Consider the following 19,286-nt stretch of genomic DNA (forward strand, 5'->3'; position numbering starts at 1 on the left):
GATATCTACAATTTAGTAAAAAAAAGGGACTGCAGCCTTAAGCACAGAGAATTTACAAAGAATATCAAATTAGCACATCAATAGAACCCTAACAGCCTAAAGCAAACAAATCAAAAAAAGGGAAGCACCTTCAAAGGAAGCAACTGAAAGAAAACACCTTGAAAGGGAACTAGATAGGAAATACAGCACTGCATTTAAAGACTAACAACACTTGCGACACATTTCCCTTAAAAGTTATTTCTACTGTAGTATTTTCATTTTATTTTTTTTAAATATATATACATATTTTTAGTTGTAGACAGACACAATACCTTTATTTTATTTTTGTGTGGTGCTGAGGATTGAACTCAGTGCCCAAGCATGTCAGGCAAGTGCTCTACCACTGAGCCACAGCCCCAATCCCATATTTTCAATTTATTGTTGAGCAACTCTATGTTTTACTTTTTGAGTTAAGTTTTTTGTTTGTTTGTTTGTTTTACAGTGTGATTTTTAAGGTTAAGCTGTATTTAGTGGTGTGCTAGTTAATTTTTAACAGTGATTCTCTGGAGGGAAAAAAACTTGGTTTGTATCATTTGCTGGTTACAGTGGTCTAAATACTCCTACCATGACTACCAGTGTAATGTAACTGAATACACAGTTGGGAAGAGGTATGCTCAATATCAGTTTCCCAGTATGATCTTGAGGTCACTTTCTCTCAGTAGGAAGGCATCTCTAATCTTAGAATACAAGCTATTGGGAGGAATAATTTGATTAACAGATATTGCTGTGAACAGTTTTTCAGACATTTATTCTCTAAAGTGAGAAACACCTATAACCATATAGTGATTTTCTTGAAAAACATCCAATTATATTTACATTTGATTAGAGAATTACATGCCAAAGGTAAAGTCATTTCTAAAAATGTCTTTTTTAGGGGCTGGGACTGTGGCTCAGCGATAGCACATTTGCCTGGCATGTGTGAGGCACTGGGTTCGATTCTCAGCACCGCATATAAAAAAATAAAATAAAAGTCTATCAACAACTAAATTTTTTTTTTAAAAAATGTATTTTCAAAAAACTGTCCACGCCACTTTCATTAATGCAGGAAAAAAAAGTTAAGTATATTTGAAAGCAAAAGGAAAAGATATTTCTGGGAAGAAAACATTGAAAAGTCAAATAGAAATCAGATATATCTACAAATCTAACACCTCTAGAGTAAGTAAAGAAGAAGAAAAGATTACATTATGGTTAAAAGTAAAACAAAGGAAAGTTCTTAAAAAGGAAGAAATATGAGCAAACTGATCATTTGAGAGTTTCCATTTATTTCTACTATAGAAGATAATTATTTGTTAGTACACATTTGAATAATCGGGGCCCTTTTGTTAATAAATATTTGTGATGAAATTAAAAACTATCATTTATATATATCCCTTAGTGGTTGTAAATCAATAAATTATCTTTATTAAAGCAAACGCATAGGGATTCCACCTCTTGGGTCCCCTTATTCCTCCGGGAGAAGTCTTTTCTGCTGTCCTTTAATAAACTTCTAATTTCTACTCTGAAAAAAAAAATAAAAAATAAAGCAAACGCATAAATAACATTTATGAAGGAAGGAAATGTTAACTCTTCTTTCCAGAAATAGACCAGTTCTGGGGTCTTGAAGCAGTAGTTGGAGTAAAATGTTACTGAGTTCCATTGGCAGGCATGGAGAGAGCCTAGATGTACAAGTGGCTCAAAATTTTCTTTCATTTATATTCGTGTTAACAGTAAGTAAATGTTTAATGCTTTTAAAAAATTTCCTTAGTATAACATTTTCTGGCTTATATAAAATCTTACAATACAAAAAAGTTTGCTTATAAGTTAGTTTAAAAAATACATGTCATAAATGCATAGGAAAAGACAACTGGCAGAACACAGGCTAAAATAAAAACACTAATCATCCCTTGACAAAATTAATTTTTTGTTGTCTTTCTTCTGTATTTTCTAACTGTCAGGGAAAGTTTATAAAAAAGAAGGGTTATTTACACATTTTGAAATAGTAAAACTTGTTTATTTCCAAGGGCACTGATACAGGGAAAAAGTAATTTTTATTTCACATATTAACTAAACCTTAAAAACATTTATTAATAGTGTCTACTTCACGCCAAGCACCCTGTCAGGCAATGTTTTTACACAGCATTTTAATTCATCCTATAATAGTCCTATGGAGAATGAATGGATTATATATTATACATATATATTTTCCACAAATATATATATTTTCCACAGTCCAAAATATATTATTATATTTTACACAGTCCACAAATAATCTGAAACTAATATATATATATATATTATATATACATTATATTTTGTGGAAGGGAAGAGGCACAGAAAGGTTACGCAAATTGCCAGGACCCTATAGATAGCAAATTATAAATTAAGGTTCAAACTCAATCATCCTAACTCCAGAGCCCATCCTATGAATATCGTCACTTCAGCACCTAAGCCTGTAGGAACCATAAAAGATTAATGAGTTTAATTCTAAATGAGCCATGAAAAAGGCAAGTTTCCTTGAAGCAGAAAACATAGTTAGCAGGGAAGCTTAATACTTTGAGTAATGGAAAAACAACTGTGATTACTACAAATACTGACTATTTCAATTTCTGTTAATTCTTCTGGCCAGAAAAGAGCTTGTCTTATCTGCTGGAGCACAATGAAATGAAGAGGAATAGCTAATTAAATATGGAGGCAAAAAAGCTCTTTTATTTTTCCATTTCCTAAAAAGGTTTATACTCTCTCTTAAGAGAAACAAGTAAGAGATATCCATTCTCTCACTCATTTAACCCTGGAGAGAAAATAAAAAGTGGACATAACTGGTAGTTCTCCAAATCCTACAGCTTTCTACTGCTACCATAATTTGAAAATGACAGAGTTCTTTCCCTAGGCTCCATCAAAACCATGATTATCTACTAACTTCTACTGTTCTCAGATCTTGTAAGCAGAGAACAAAACTCTGTTAGATAATTGTAACTTTTCTGGAATCAATTAAACTATTCACTGGGCAATGTGGTCGCCAATTGTACATGATGAAAGTCTTTGATAAAGAAAACATTCTTTTGCAACAGTGATAGAAATGACAAAAAAACCTAAATATTCAGTAAAGTTACAGGTGGAGATTTTAAACAGAACATGTTCAATTTTGTGTCTTTTCAGAGTTGCAGGGGAAGTAAGAGCCACTTTCTTTTATTGCAGAAAATCTACTTCCATGTCCCAATTTTTTGCACTTTTGGCCAATATTAGCACTGTTTGAAAGGGTCATTAGTTTCACAGCTTCCACTGACTAACTCACCCCATTTTTCAGGAACATTGCTAAAACCAAAGATAGGGCATGAGTCTAAAATTAGACACATTATTTAACCTCGTATGTCTATAAGTAGGATAACTAGTTCTGCTTGCTGCCTGAATTGGGACTAGATGTGATAAATAAATATATTCTGAAGCTTCTTTGAGGGTTGAAGAACTTTGGAATTGGTCTCTCTATCTCAGTCCACAAATAATCTAAAACTAAGAAATCATTTTCAGCTTAAAATATTTAAAAATGACAGCTTACATAATGTCATATTTGGTTTAGATAAATTATGCATTTAGTAACTATGTCAATTTGCTTGAAAGAAAACAATCTAGTTTAATATTTTATATAATTTCAGAGTTTCAGGGAATACACTAAGCCACAATATAGTTGCTCTATTAATTATAATTAAAATCTATCACAGTCAATAACTTAATATTTTTGCTTAAAAATTCTTTTAGTTCATCCTTAAATAAGAACATACTATTGTAAGAACATTCTCTTAGCTGTGAATTGTTTGGTCATGTCCTAAATTTATTGTTGAATTTATCTGTCTACACTGTATAAAAATTTATTTTCTTTATAGAAAAACCCATGTAGATAAGATAAAAATTTTAAATGGCATATGAATACTCACTTAAAATCAGACAAAATATCACAATGTATCAGGTAAGTGATTGAATCTAGTTAGACTAAGAGTCTGTTTCTCACAAAGTAATCAGTCTCTTTTGAGAAACTGGGATTTCCTCCAGGATATGAGCCTTCTAAAGCGAGGGATTTATCCTAAACATTTCTAACATATAATCTCTCTTAATTTTATCCCATGTATACACAAAATTCCTACCTATCACTTCTTACCAACTTGTGATGCAGATATTACAACATAAAAACACAATATATACATTGTGTATATATTTATCCTTGAAGATTGCTTTTGGCTAGAAGCATAGAGATTTATACTGACAAGGTGAATTCAAATTAACTCAATAATTATTTAGTGCATATACAAGAAAAGCACTTCTTTAGAAATCAGTTGATGTAAAAATTAATTAAAAATATTTACAGGTTTTTTAAATAAATTCAAGGACAGCAATTAGAAACAAAATATCATCCCCAGGTAAGCACCTAAAATTTCTTTGACCAAGAGCCATGATTAAAATCTCTTTAAGATGTTCTTCTATTTATTTCTATAGAAACACCTTCCCTCAATTTCTCTAATTAGCTCTTTGGAACAACTCCTGATGGGGAAAGAGGATAGGGTAAAGATAAGGAAAATACTTTTTTTTTCCCCTCCATTTCAAACAAGGAAGAGGGTTGGTGGTAGTTAGCTAAGTTTTGAATTAAATAGTTTATTTTTTATGTTCAGCTACATCTTCTATCATATGATAAAAATGTTGATAAAATTTATTCCTATTTTATTTGTGTAAAACTACTGTATTTCTGTTTTCACAGTGGTTATATTATTTTCTAGATACAGTTAATAAGAGCATGTTAATCCCACCCTTTGGCCTTTGTAGTCCTCATCTGGAGAATCCGGTGTTCAGCCTATTTACATCCAAATGTCCTTGCTCTAATTTTTTTTTTTAATTGTTTCATCAACCGAAGTTCAAGATATACATGAACTAAGAACATGTACCAGGACAGAACATGCTTGTTTTACTTTTCATCTCTTGTATAAAAACTACTCAGTGACTTCTTGGCCCTTTATAACTAGAAAAACCATTGATTATACTGATTTTTCCAAAAACTTCTACTAGTATTTATTTCTATTTAAGTCTACATTGTCAATTTCAGGCTTTTCCTTTGGTTTTAGTGAAAATAAATTTTTTTCGTTAGAAAGTAAAATAAATTAGAACCTCAAAAAACTGGCTAAGTTATGATGCCTTATAAACTGATTTATTAAAAGGACTAGACTAGACTAGACTAGACTAGACTAGACTGTTTTTGGTTTGGTTTTCTTTCTTTCTTTTTTTTTGCAGGTTGGAAATTGAACCCAGGGCTTCACACATGGTAGGCAAGTGTTCTATACTGAGCTACATGCCCAGTCCTTATAAACCGATTTATAATAATGGAAAAGGAAATATACAATCTAGGAATTTTATTTAAACAAGTAAACCCAATCTAGAGTTAAATCCTAAAACATATTTCATAAGCAAACTTATACTACAATTTTTAAAAATTGTTTATACTTACAGGCAGATGAGTAAACACTTGAAAGATACTTCTCAAAAAATTAATAAGATCCATTAAATAACCACTAGCTCTTCCATCTGGTTCAGACATTGTCCAGTCATAATCAGCAAGCTGAACAAATTCATCAATTTTTTGATTGAGTTTGGTATATATTTCTCCTTCTGCAGCATGTCGAGCATCCTGACAAAACAAAATAATAGCAAAAAAGAAAAAATAAGAAACAATTACAGAAGCAGATAATAAAGCAAGTTTGCTTAAAATTATAAATTTTATCTTATACTTTTCTTTGGTCTTTGGTCTAATATTTTAGTCATTTATTCAAAGCCCAGGAAAACTGTTAACTTCTTTATACTACTCTGTTTATTTGACTGAATATCACATTTTTTCTTCTTTCTTTTTCAACCTGTCACCTGTTTTTTCTTTGTGTGACCAGATACTTTATGAGATATTAATTCCCAACTTATTCTCATAACTTTAAGAAGACCCTAAGGAAAAGCAGAAATGGGAAAACAAAAGTCAATAATGCAGAAGATCATGCCTTCCCACTGAGGAAAAGGAAGCCAGATTATCATAGAAAAAAAAATATGAAATATAGTTGCCTTTCAGTATCTCAGGAATGAAAGTGGGGTTTATTCCTAAATGTCTCCATTATTTTCCCCCATATGCAATTCCAAGGACACATAAGTCTCTTATATAAAATGGTATTTGCATATAACCCAGAGCGTCCTCTCATGTATTTTAAATCATCTCTAGATTACTTATAATACTTAAGACAATGTAAACACTATGTAAATAGTTGTTACACCGTACAGTTTAGAAACAATGACAAGAAATGTCTGTACATGTACAGTACAAACAAAATTTCTTCCCTGGGTATTTTTGACCCAAGTTTGGCTGAACCCACAGATGTGGACTCCATGGATACAGAGAACAAACTGTTATGCTTTGAGTTTAAAACGTAGTAGAAGAAGTAGATGATTAATTTCTCTGAGGACAAAAGAAATAATGGGAGTAACCTCAACAAAAATAGCAGAGAATGGATATCTAAACAGTCTTCAAAATTTTGGTTGAAATACCTTAAATTTTTTTAAAAAAGTGTTGTGTACTCAAATGTGTTGCTAAGTGGGCCACATTCCAGAAAACAGCATATGTTAAGACATAAAACAAGCCTGAAAAGTACTGAAGGCACACCAATTATGTATGTTCTCTGGCCACAATGAAATGAAAAAAAAATAATAAGAGAAAAAAATTTATAAAATTCACAAATATGTGACAGTAGCACTTTGGAGTTGGATTTAATTTTATTTAAGTAGCTAAGCACTATTTCTGAAAAAAATGAATACCTATTTAATGCCTTGAGAGACCTAGTATCACTCACCATTATTAGTCACATTGTACATTTGAATATAATTTCACCTAATATACAATTTATATCATGTCTATGAGTAAGAACACTATAAAGACAATGGAATGGGTAAGATAGTTTCTAACATCAAGGATTTATAATGCAAGAAAAGATGCAACATAACAAAATGTGATTAATGTGACATTAAAAGTTTTGCAAACCATCCTGAGCAAATAAAGGAGAAAATAATTAGTACATATTTGTCAGATAAAGCTTTGTGGAAGCAATGCTACTTGAGTCAGAACTTCAAAAATACAATCAGGATGGGCTTAGCATGTAGCTCAGTGGTAGAGTGCTTGCCTCACATGTGAGAGGTACTAGGTTCGATCCTCAGCACCACATAAAAATAAATAAATAAAATAAAGATACTGTGTCCACCTACAACTAAGAAAATATTTTAAAAACATAATGCTCAAAGGTATTTTTGGTTTGAGTGCCTTAAATTTTTTTTTCTAAAGTGTATATGAGAAAGTAGCCGGGCATGGTGGTATATGCCTGTAATCCCATAGCAAAAGCAAGGCACTAATAAGCAACTCAGTGAGATCCTGTCTCTAAATAAAATACAAAATAGGGCTGGGGATATGGCTCAGTGGTTGAGTGCCCCTGAGTTCAACCCCCAGTACCAAAAAGAAAAAAGAGCATACAGGAAGTAAATATGAATGATCAAAATGTATCATCTTCACATTGTAACACTTTTTTGTTCCTAGTCCAATTTTCATACTGTCTAATCACTTACTACTCACTGCCACCCCCTGCTGAGAAAAACCAACTACCAGTAGATATCTTTCCATCTGCATGTTTAGCTTCACAGTAGAACTGGAACAGGAATTCCAAGAAGGATTTTTCTTCTTTCTACTCAAAGATCTAATACCAATTTCACATAAACAATAAAAACCTTCAACAGTGCCTCTCCTCAGCTATAGAAGAAAGTAAAGATAAATACCACTTTAAATAAAAAAGGAATTTAAGATAAGTTAATGTTCATGACATTAGCAGAAACCGTTATGAAGAACTACTAAATATGATAGTAGCAAAATGAGGTGACTCAAAATAGTTATTTATAGTAACTTATGCTTTTAGTCTCTCTTCATTAAAATTTCTAACCTCATCTCATAGAAATCTTGAGAAGCTAAAAACTAGTGTTTATCAATAATAATTTATCAGTCACTATATGTGCAGCACTCTGAGCAATGCAGGAATAAGTTATACAAAAATAAGTGAGTTCAATTAAGGCAGAAATTTGTGCCTATTTTTGTTCAACAATGTATCCCCAGCACCTAGAACAGAACTTGATGTATAGTAGATAGCAGCTAAGTACTTATTAAATGAAAATGTTGAAGAAGTTTATAATCTATTTGGAATAGAAAAGAATCACATGTAAAATACTCACAGAATGAATAAATAAATATGAATAAATCAGTATTGACTACATGTATAGTGAAAGTACAGCAAGAAAGAAGAGATCATTTAGGCTGGAAAAAAAGGTGTCATGGAAGAAAAGCTACCAGATGATATGCAAAAATAGGAACCTAGGGAGAAGTGTTTATATCAGTTGCTATTCCAATTACTACTGCTGAATAATAAACTACCCCAAAACTTAATGGTTTGAAAAAAGCATTTTATTATGTTCTCAGGTTCTAGGGGTGGGAAATGATTTTACTCTATAATAACTGGGATTCAGCTGGAACAACTTGAGTCTGGGAATAATATTCAACAATGAAGAGTTAGAATCATTCTGGAGGCCCCCCACTCATATGTCTGGCACCTGGTATAGGTAATTTCTCCATATGGCTTGGCTTCCTCATGAAATGGCAGCTCAGGGTCCATGCCCACATGCTTGGAGTAAAGCGGAAGTTACACTGCCTTTTATGTCCTAGCTTCAGAAGTCTTACAATGCTTTCACTGTACTAGTTGACTTGTGATCAAAGCAATCACAAGTCTACCCATATCAGGAAGGAGGGACATAGACCCCCCCCCCCACACACACACACACACTGCTCAATGAAAGAAGTGTTAAGAATTTGTGGCCATTTAAAAAACTGTCATCCTTGCTAATAATAAATAATGAAGAAATGGACCATAAAGTTTTCTTTAATGTACTTAAAGAATATGGGCCAGTATTTTAATTTACTTAACAGAAAAAGTGGAAAGGGATTTGAGAAAAATGGGAAGGGGTTTGTGTCCCACTATATCTTTACATCTTGCGCAAAATAACTTTTGTAGATCCTTGGATTATTATTATTTCAAAGGAAGTAACAATCATCCCTATCTCACAGGACACTATACAAGCTTCTATCATTAATTCAAAGTAACCATACTAGGCACCTATCATTTAAAAACACGATTAGTTTCCTTACACCTACTAGTGTTAGGTAGCTAGTAATGGTCAATAAATGTATATTAAGTGAACTGCATAAAGATGATTAATATATCAGCATTTCAAGCCTTCCAAATTGCCCAAGTTAACTTAACTTACAAAAGTTATTTGCATGTAGTGGAGAAAAAATGAATATTGAACATTCACAGAAAGATTTTTTTAAATGTGAAACACTAGCAACTAGCTAATGGGATCATAGATAATAAGTATTATCAATAGCAATAATTCACATCTCTCTTCAACTTCCCTAACAACATCAGGGAAAGGTAATTAAGATGACAAATGCTTATAACCTACAGAACTATACCATAACACATCTTAATACCACTTGTAAGTCAATTTCTTGAAGCCATATATTTTAAAAAATGCTCATTTATCACTTTCCATTTTGCCCCAACATTCATAATTAGTCCTTTTTCATGACTCACTGTCTTTGTTGAATCTAAATGGATTAATATAGGTCACAACAGAAGTGAAGCTAAACAACAATCCCACACACCACTCAGATAAAAGAGACCTAAAGCTCAGTGTTGTATAATCATCCTGTATTCAACATTTCTATTATAAGGCAAAGAAAATTGAGAGACTGATTGTTTCTATCTTCTGTTAAATTTCCTATATACATTCAGACTGTATTTATGATTTCTCTTGCTTTTCTGGGAAGCCTCTTATGTAGGCAAGAAAAGAAGATTCTTAACCAAAAAAAAAAAATATATATATTTATTTATTTATTTGTTTGTTTGTCTATTATAGTGCTAGGGATTGAACCTAGGACCTCACACATGCTAGGCAAGTGTTGTGCTGCTAACTATATCCCCCACCCCTAACAAAATATTAAGCCAGTTTCAAGAGACTCCTTTCCTCTAAATTTATGGATTTATAGCTTTTGATTTTTATAAAATGGAAATTCTTTAAAGATTCTAATTTAAATTCACTTTTAAAATCAATGGTATATTTAATACCCTCTTTTACTATACACAGTGTTATTAAAATAAAGAAGGTATTAACTAATATTTTCCTGAATTTTTAAAAAGTAATATGGGACAACTAAAATGCTAACCAAAAATTGAAAGAGTGAGAAAATATCTACAAAATTTGAAGCCATGAGGAAAAACAAAACAGTTTTTTATCTGAAAAAAGAAAAATTATTAAAATGATGACAATAAAGTCATTCACATTATAGTCATTACAATTGCGTGCGTGCTTTCTAGACTTCATGTTTCATGATAGAGTGATTCACAAAAAAGAAAAAAGAAAAGAAACTAAGCAACAATAAAGTGGAAATATAAAAATTTATTATTTTCATTGTTGTTACTGTCAAGAACTTTGGTGTTTAGTTTACTTTTCTGAGGTAACACCAAGGGTAGGTTCTACTTTCCCTATAAACTATTTAGGTTCAAACCAACTTTTTTCAAGATTTTTTTTTAAATTGGAAGGAGAAGTATTTAATATTTTAAGAAGTTTATTATAGTCCATAAACTATAAAAGAAAGCTAAGAAATCTAAATCAGGAAGTTAGTGGCTATGCTATGTGAAAGAAAAATTCAGACAGAAGTTCTGAGCAGGGACACATTTTAAGACAACATTTGAAAGAAATTTTCTAATGACTAAAAGTTTTACTTATTTTGTAATCCAAATACAATCATTAGGAAACATATATGACCTTGATACTGCATGAAGTGATCTTATGAAGGTCAGTTTAAATATTTTATTTAAATCTTACATAAAATTTAAAAACATTCAGCTTATAAACAAATTCATTCATTCTTCCTTTGCTTGTTAAAGAAACAGTGCCCTCTGGAGGCAGAAATGTATTAAGCAGAATTTGAGAACTATTTTTTATTGCAATGTATAAAAATTAAATGAGGTCATACTATCAGTAGTTTTCAACCATTGGTGCACAGCAGAACTATCCCAGAAGGATTTTTAAAACATGTATAAACTCCATCTGTACCTCCTAATCCATAAGCATGTGTGTTCTGAATGAAAGCTAAGTAGAAATACACATCTATAATTTTCTGTTTGTCATTTATTCTCCCTTTTGGAGCAGTCTTCAAACATGTTTTGGAAAACATTCACAGATATATGGTTCAGGCAGGACTGAACCTATATCTGGCTCCAAGGATGAATCTTGATGAGTATAAGAAAATTAGCAGTTTCCATCCTCTTACACAGGGAACTCCACAGCAGCTAGTGAAAGAAACATTGTCTCTCTCTTCAGATGATAAGGCATGAAAATGTGAGGTTTGGAACTGGGACCAGGCAACCATTCTGCTACCAGGAGAGCACCTACAGGTACTGGGTCATCACATGGTGTCTGAAAATGAGGTCAAAATTGCATAAAGTAGAGCTAAATAAAGGAGAGACTCTGGGTCCTTGGTGATATATCCTGAGCAGCAGGCTTCAGCCTCACCTGAAATCTGCCCTGTCTTTGGACTTTTCAGTTACTCTGGCAAAAAATTATTGCAGTTTTTTGTTTAGTTGGTTGTTTTTGTTTTTGTTTCAAGATGGAGTGCCATTATGTTGCTCAGTGGCTTTAGGAGCATGTCACTCCACCAGGCCCCATTATTGTTTAAGAAAGTTTTAGTTGATTTTTCTGTTAGTTTCTATCAATTTTTTTCTTAGTAGCTCTATTACAAGTATCCTATTTGAACATTTTATTGAGTATCTAAGGGGAAAAAAAGGTTATGTTTAATTTTACTCATTTAGAATAAGGCAAACAGTTCAATAACCTTTTTGGGGCCTTAAAAATCTAAGTAGTAGATGGCACTGGAACTGTCACAAGACTATTTTCCCTAGTTAATTTTTTCCTGCTTTTCTTCAAAAAACAATGTTATAGTAAGCCATAATTTTGATCCAGAAATTTCTAAATGTTAATTATACCACACATAGCATCCAAATCATTATCTTAATATCAGTATTGACAAAACAGGGGAAAAACAGATAAGACAATACAACAAACCTAATATTTAGTCATGATGGGGGAAGGAGTATAATAGTGAGTAAGATGGACAGGAGGATAAGCCAATTTAAGGAATCATAGTTTTAAAAAATAAATAGCTAATTTCATTAGATGCTTTAGATACCAGTTTGACAATCAAGAAAAGTTACTTTATTCTTATATTTGGTACCTAAAATCAACTTTAAAATGAAAGAAAGATTTGCCTCTTTATGCTTCTAATTAAATTAGTAAAGGAGCACTAATTCACTTGGCTACTTTTCAACACATTTTTTCATTATGCCATATTATTTTGATTGACTTACAGTTGCAATCACTACCAGGACTCAGAAAGAAACTCTTCAGGGTGACAGACTAGAAAAGTTCCATGGAACCAAGTTAAAAGATCCCTGGTGCCAAAGAGAGAGAACTGGGATCATTCCTCTACATCATAAACCAAAAAGGAAATGATATTCCCATTTCATCCCTCTGTCTTGATGCTAATTTTTTCAGTAAGCGTAACTCTTACATTATTTTTAAGTGGCTCTGTGTGGGTCCAAGTTAATTTCAATAAGTTGAAGTACTGTTTTAGGGTAGTAACTACTGTTGTACCTCAAATACCACTCACAGATTCAGCAAAGTGAAAGGTAAGCTAATAAGAAAATCTATAATAATTCATAAAATAAACAGATGACATACATGAGCACATATAACATATGTATGCATATGTGCATTTTGGAAGAAAAAAAATAGAGGTATGGTAAAGGAATCTTGAAAGTGCTTGTTTCCATGACCTTTAAGAAACCAAACAAGAATGTTTTGTAGGGTTATTGGATTGAAAAGAATTAGGCTAAGAGGTTAACTAAGCAATTCAATCTAATATCCATAACTAAGACTGTACCTCAATCATCTCTGTAGAATAGGCAACACATTGACTATTCAATATGAATGGAAATTCCCCAATGTCCCTGAGTAATTCACTCTAACATTGAGTTAACAATTCTCCCTGCTGAACCACTTCTTCATATCACAATTCAAGACAAATTCCTCTTGAAATAGATCAAAAGGTAGAACCAAATACTTGATTTTCCAATAATGAGCACAAAACAGCTCTTGTTATATTATGAAACATAGGATGAAACAAAGAAATATTTACTAAGCTCTAAGTGAAAACAAAACAAAGAATAACAAAAAATGAGGAAGCTATGCTATTTGTAGTGGCAGAACTTGATTTCTGATTTCCAAGGAAACCCACCTAAGGGTATATGATGGTAGTTGGTGTTTCAACTAAATATCTACAACTATGGAGTGGTGAACCAGAGCTAATATTTCGAAAATTCTCTCCCTACAGACAGATTTTGAGAAACAGTTTCAAGATCCCCCAATATAAGAGCACCATGTTCCAGCATCTTTGATTCTAACTGATAATAAACAATTGCTTGAAAATTCCTAGAAACACCAAGGTATTTCATATTTTATTCAGAGTACTGAGTAAGCAGATCAAATTTAATGTGAGCAGTTAATTAGGCTTACAACTCTAAGCCTAAGTAAATCCCCTCTTGTCAGGGACTGAAGCATACATGAATATAAGGACAGAAAGAACAATTAAGAGAGAGATTATTTAAAAAATCTAATATAAAAGCTAAGGATTTCTGAAGGCAGTGGCACACATCTGGAATCGTAGACACTGGTGAAGCTGAGGCAAGAGGATCACAAGTTCAAGGCCAGTCTGGGCAATTTAATGAGACACTGTCTCAAAATTAAAAAAAAAAGAAAAGAAAGAAAGAACTGGGGATATAGCTCAGTGGTAGAGCACCCTTGGGTTGAATCCCCAGTACCATAAAGAAGGAAAAAAGAAAGAAAAAAGCTGAAGATCAATGCATCTTTGGATAAATAAAGGTCCAAAATTGTACTCTCCCCTTATAATACTTAAGTGATACTGTTACGTATCTTTTACAGTTTTTTCTTCCTGTGAGCTTCTTGAGGGAAGTGACAGATATTTGTATACTTGGGGCCTAATAGAGAGCTCAGAGCATAACTGATAAACAATGAATTGCTCTGTGCTATCTCCTTTAATCTTTATAACCTCATATGAGGTATATAGTATATTGTTACTCTGATTTTACAGATGAAGAAATTTGTAATCATTAAGGTTAAAAAACTTGCACAGGTCACATAGCAGTCTACTCCAGAGTGTATACTCTTAATCACTACATTATATTATTGAATAAATGAATGCCTGCTTTTTCACACCGTTCTGTCTCAATTCTAATTTTATAAATCCACTGACACAGATGCCATTCTTAATTTGTCTTCTGTATCAGGCTGACAACATGAGCTTAAGAGTCATCGGGGAAGCATAAGATTTAGGGACCAAATAGATAATTTTAGGAACCCACAGTTGTTTCTGGGCTTTGCACATTCAAAGTCAGAGTAAATATTAAGTTAATTATATCTAAATACAAGTGCACTTAATTTTAAAAATAAATTATTACAATATAATTTTAGGAGATAAATTGAATAATTTATAATATAGAAAAAGTAGGAAGATAAAAATTCTTTTGGATTTTTAAAGTTAGAAGGGATCAGTAAGTGGTTTATAATTAATTTAATAAAATATTCCTTACAAGGAAATTTACAATGCTAGCCTATTCCAATGTATCATTTGTGTTTCCAAATCAAAAAAACAAACATAAAATTATTGAATCTTGCACTCTGCTGAAAACAACCATCAATTCATCTTTCAGTATATCCCCTGCTACTATACAAGTATAAATCTTTTCATCCAGAAAAAAGAACTTCTGTGACATATTTTTTTCTTCAGTATAGAGTCAATAAGGGATGAAAAGCAAATCTCACACTTATTTATCTCATATTTTTCATTTCCAAACACACACACATGTAAAATTAATTATTGAACTCTAAAATTCAGCTAGCCTAATTCAACCTTATCATTTGTTTTCAAAACATAAACAAAATGTAATACATTGTAGAAAATCAATGTTTCTCTCCACTTTTATTGAAGTTTAAAATGTTTTATTAATATTTAAAATGCCAAAAAGGAACTGACATTTATCTGTTTGTTGACAATAATTAGCTCTAATTCTCAATATTTAGAAATACAATGAAATCACACACAAAAATTGTCTTTAATTACCTAATTTTGCTAAAGTAATTGAAAAGAAAACTTTGGTCAGATTTTACATACCTTAAAAGTAGAAAGTCCATAAAGTCTTGTGGTATGAACAGTTTCTTGAGAAATATTTGTAATGTTAGTTATAAAGTCCTCAAGGTATTTACAAGCTTGTTCCAGGTGTGTTGTGTTTATGATGATTTGCACTAGCTAGAAAACACAAAATATATACAGTAAAATGCAATTTACACATATACAAAACTATCTGATTTTTAAAAACAGCATTATTACTTCCAGACACTGTACCATTTCTGCATAATTATAGCAACACAGGAAACAACTGATTATCTGATGTTAAAAGCCTGATGCAAATACTGCTAACATCATTAAAAAATATATATGGATACACCAAGAATCCAACTGCCAATAATTTAAAAATAACTTTCCATAGTACTTTTCCAATCTCATACATTAAATAAGTAAAAAAAAAAAATGAGGATTGAGGATTTTGATCCTCCATGTAAAGACTGGCAATGAGATATTTAAATGCATTTTCTCACATTTCCTTTATTTCTGGTGTAAATAAATGAAAACATGAGAAGATGCACATTGGATTAGATACAAGGGAATGAAGGGAAGGGAGGGAGGATGGGGTTAGAAAAGACAATAGAATGAATCTGACATAACTTTCCTATGTTCATATATACATACATGACCAGTGAAACTCCATTATCAAGTACAACCACAATAATGAGATCCTAATTAAAATAAATTATTCTCCATGTATGTATAATATGTCAAAATGCTCTCTACAGTCACGTATATCTAAGAAAGAACAAATAAATAAAATACCAAGCCAGTTTTATATTATGATGTTCATCAATAATCTATAAATTTTTTCAAATAAAAAACTATTTGGTTGTATGTGTCTTCTTAACCTACCTCTGTCAAACCTATATGAGGCTTTCTAATAAGGTTCAGTAAACAGCTACTCAAAGTTCTGGTCAGCAGCAGATTTGTTGCTTTTCTAAGCATATCATCTATTTCTGTTGAACTAAAAAGAAAGGTTGATATTATTAAACTTTCCAAGGGTATAGTTAGTTAACATTCTAAATAATTTAATATTATTTGTTAAAATAATTTGTTCTAATCCATTCTTTCTTATCTTTAAATGAATTATAATAACTCATACTTACTAAATCACAAACTTCAATTCAATTTCATAAATTCACAAAGCAGAATATTCTTTTGTGGCAATAATTTAAATTCATCAAATCAATCACTACAGAAAAATCATGAGGTACTTAGTACAAGGAAATAAAACTATTCTTAAATTACAACTACATTCTACAGTCACTTTGCAAGACACTTCATATATAACTATAGCTAAAAATTACTTTTTTAACACACATTGATGTGAACTTTTCTTAGATATAAATTTTCAGATTTAAATTTTAAAATAATTAAGCTATCCATTTCCATTGAGATTTTTGAAGACACTTATATTTTAAACTAATTTCAATTTAGTGCAAAAAAACCTATGATGCTTCTGAACATCCTAAAGATTGTTAAGCTGGCACTATTCTTATGCTTTCCTCCTCACCACTAGGCCTTCAACCGAATAATAATTTCTTGGGATTCTCAATCTCAGCACCATTAACATTTTAGACTGAATAATTCTGTGCTGGGGGGCCCATTCTGTGAATTGTAAGATGTTTAGCAGTATTTCTGGTCTCCACCTACTAGTTCCATGTAGCACCCCTCCCCGAAATTGTAACAACCAAAAATATTTCTAGACATTGCCAAAGGTAGAGAGGTGGGTGGCAGCAGGGAGGAGGCCAAAATTATTCTCCGTTTAGAACAACTGCCTTACACCTTTTACTTTTTTAAAATTTTTTTTGGTATTGCCCAGGGGCACCTTACCACTGACCTACTCCCTAGTCCTTTTTATTTTTTGAGACAGGGTCTCACTAAGTTGCTTATGGCTTCGATAAGTTGCTGAGGTTGGCCTTGAATTTGTGATCCTTCTGTCTTAACCTCCCAAGTCATCTCCTTTTATTTTTTACTGTATTAAAATAACATTTCTAAAACTATATAAAGCACAAATATTTATTACATTTTAAAATTGTTTAAAAGATGGACACAATATCTTTACTTTATTTATTTATTTTTATGTGGTGCTGAGGATTGAACCCAGTGCCTCACGTGTGCGAGGCAAGGGCTATACCACTGAGCTATAACCCCCAGCCCCTACATTTATTTATTTTTTTTTTAAAGAGAGAGAGAGAGAGAGAGAATTTTAATATATTTTTTTTTCGGCGGACACAACATCTTTGTTTGTATGTGGTGCTGAGGATCGAACCCAGGCCGCACGCACACCAGGCTAGCGCGCTACCGCTTGAGCCACATCCCCAGCACCCTACATTTACTTTTAAAGATGCAAATAAAGCAACATTTGACCAAACATGAACACTTCTTGCTACTGTTCTAATGTTCTCTCTTTTAATGCAGGTCCTTTTCTGTTTACTTTATTTAGTTTTTGGTGCTGGGGTCCAACCAAGAGCTTTCTGCTTGCTAAGCCCCTGCTCTAACACTGCTTCCACCCCAGCTCCAGTGCAGGGACTGTACTATTTCTGCTAACCCTAATTCTAGTAGGCCCAAGGAGGCTATTTCTCTCTGATTTGTTTTAAAATATAGAATCAAGACTTCTCCAGAAATGAGCAGGGCTTCAGGGTTACTTGGTATCAAACATTCAAGACAGAAAATGTTTTAATTGATCAATAGTATCCCTTGAACAAGCCAATTATTCACCCTAATAAAAGAAAGGTGGTTGACAACTCCTCTGGTTTTTCAGATACACTGAAATTGTGCTTAAAGACACACTGCATAGCATCTTTTTCATGTGAAAGTTATCATTTACAGATAATATCTTTTGTTTAATTTCCCTATACATCCTTGAATGCTGAGTCTGGTTTCTTCAAAAACCAGAGAAAGAAAACCTATCAGCACCTGTGTCCTATTTGGGCCAGCAAGATTTACCTTATGACTAGTATTCCCCCCATGTAGTTTTTAATATCAACTGAGCAATTTTTTCCTTAAGTCCTTGCCCTTTGAACCTGTAACTTATACTCTTCCTAAATTTTAAAGAACACTTCACAATAATTAAATTTAATATGCAATAACTCTCCTAAATATCTTACAGCTTAATTTCTTATGAGGACTAAAAAAATGCTTAAAGACAACATTCAAATCTTATATTATTCCTCTACAACCAAATAATCATGAAACTTTGGAGTCTTTTATGAAGTCATTTAATTCTCTGGCACTACTTTTATTCATAATAAAAACATTCATACTATAAAAGCTATAAAATACTTCTTATTTAAAAAATCTTAACTCCAAAATATGTTTAAACAAAAATAAAATATGAGCTTTAAACACAGACATGATTTTTTTTTATCCATAACTTTTTTTTTTTTTGTAATGGGGATTGAACCTAGGGATGCTTTACCACTGAGCTACATTTCCAGTCCATTTTATTTTCTTGTTCTGAAACAAGATCTCAATAAGATTGCCCAGGCTAGCCTCAAAACATGCAATTTTCCTGCCTCAGCCTCCCAAATCACTGGGATTAGAGGTATAAACCACTGTGCCTGGCTTCCATAACTCTTTAATGACAAAAAACATAACAACTCTTAAAGCTCAATTTTAGGTTATGTATGTAGAGTTTAAAAATAAAAATGTCAAAGAACCGATAATCTAGAGTAAATTTAGATTTACGTATCTTTTAATTAATCATTGTCTGTTCCTTCATATCCCAATTTTTTTTTTCTTTTTTGTAGTAGTGGGGATTAAACCCAGAGTCTTCACATGCTAAGCAAATACTCTACCACTAAGCTACATCTCAGCCCCATATTCTGAATTTCTTTTT

At 32.0% G+C, this 19,286-nt stretch overlaps 1 protein-coding gene across 1 annotated transcript in view; it reads right to left on the reverse strand.

Annotated features, from left to right (window-relative positions):
* The window catches only part of Exoc6 (exocyst complex component 6), a 198,346-nt gene that overhangs the window by 69,057 nt on the left and 110,003 nt on the right, over window positions 1-19,286 (reverse strand). The window contains exons 16-18 of the mRNA XM_027939970.3: window positions 16,298-16,409; window positions 15,431-15,565; window positions 5,504-5,683 (exon numbers count right to left, since the gene is read on the reverse strand). Of these exons, the coding sequence (XP_027795771.2) occupies window positions 5,504-5,683; window positions 15,431-15,565; window positions 16,298-16,409 (427 nt within the window). The remainder of the gene's footprint in view (window positions 1-5,503; window positions 5,684-15,430; window positions 15,566-16,297; window positions 16,410-19,286) is intronic.

This window comes from Marmota flaviventris, chromosome 4, assembly GCF_047511675.1.
Source record: "Marmota flaviventris isolate mMarFla1 chromosome 4, mMarFla1.hap1, whole genome shotgun sequence".
NCBI lineage: Eukaryota > Metazoa > Chordata > Mammalia > Rodentia > Sciuridae > Marmota > Marmota flaviventris.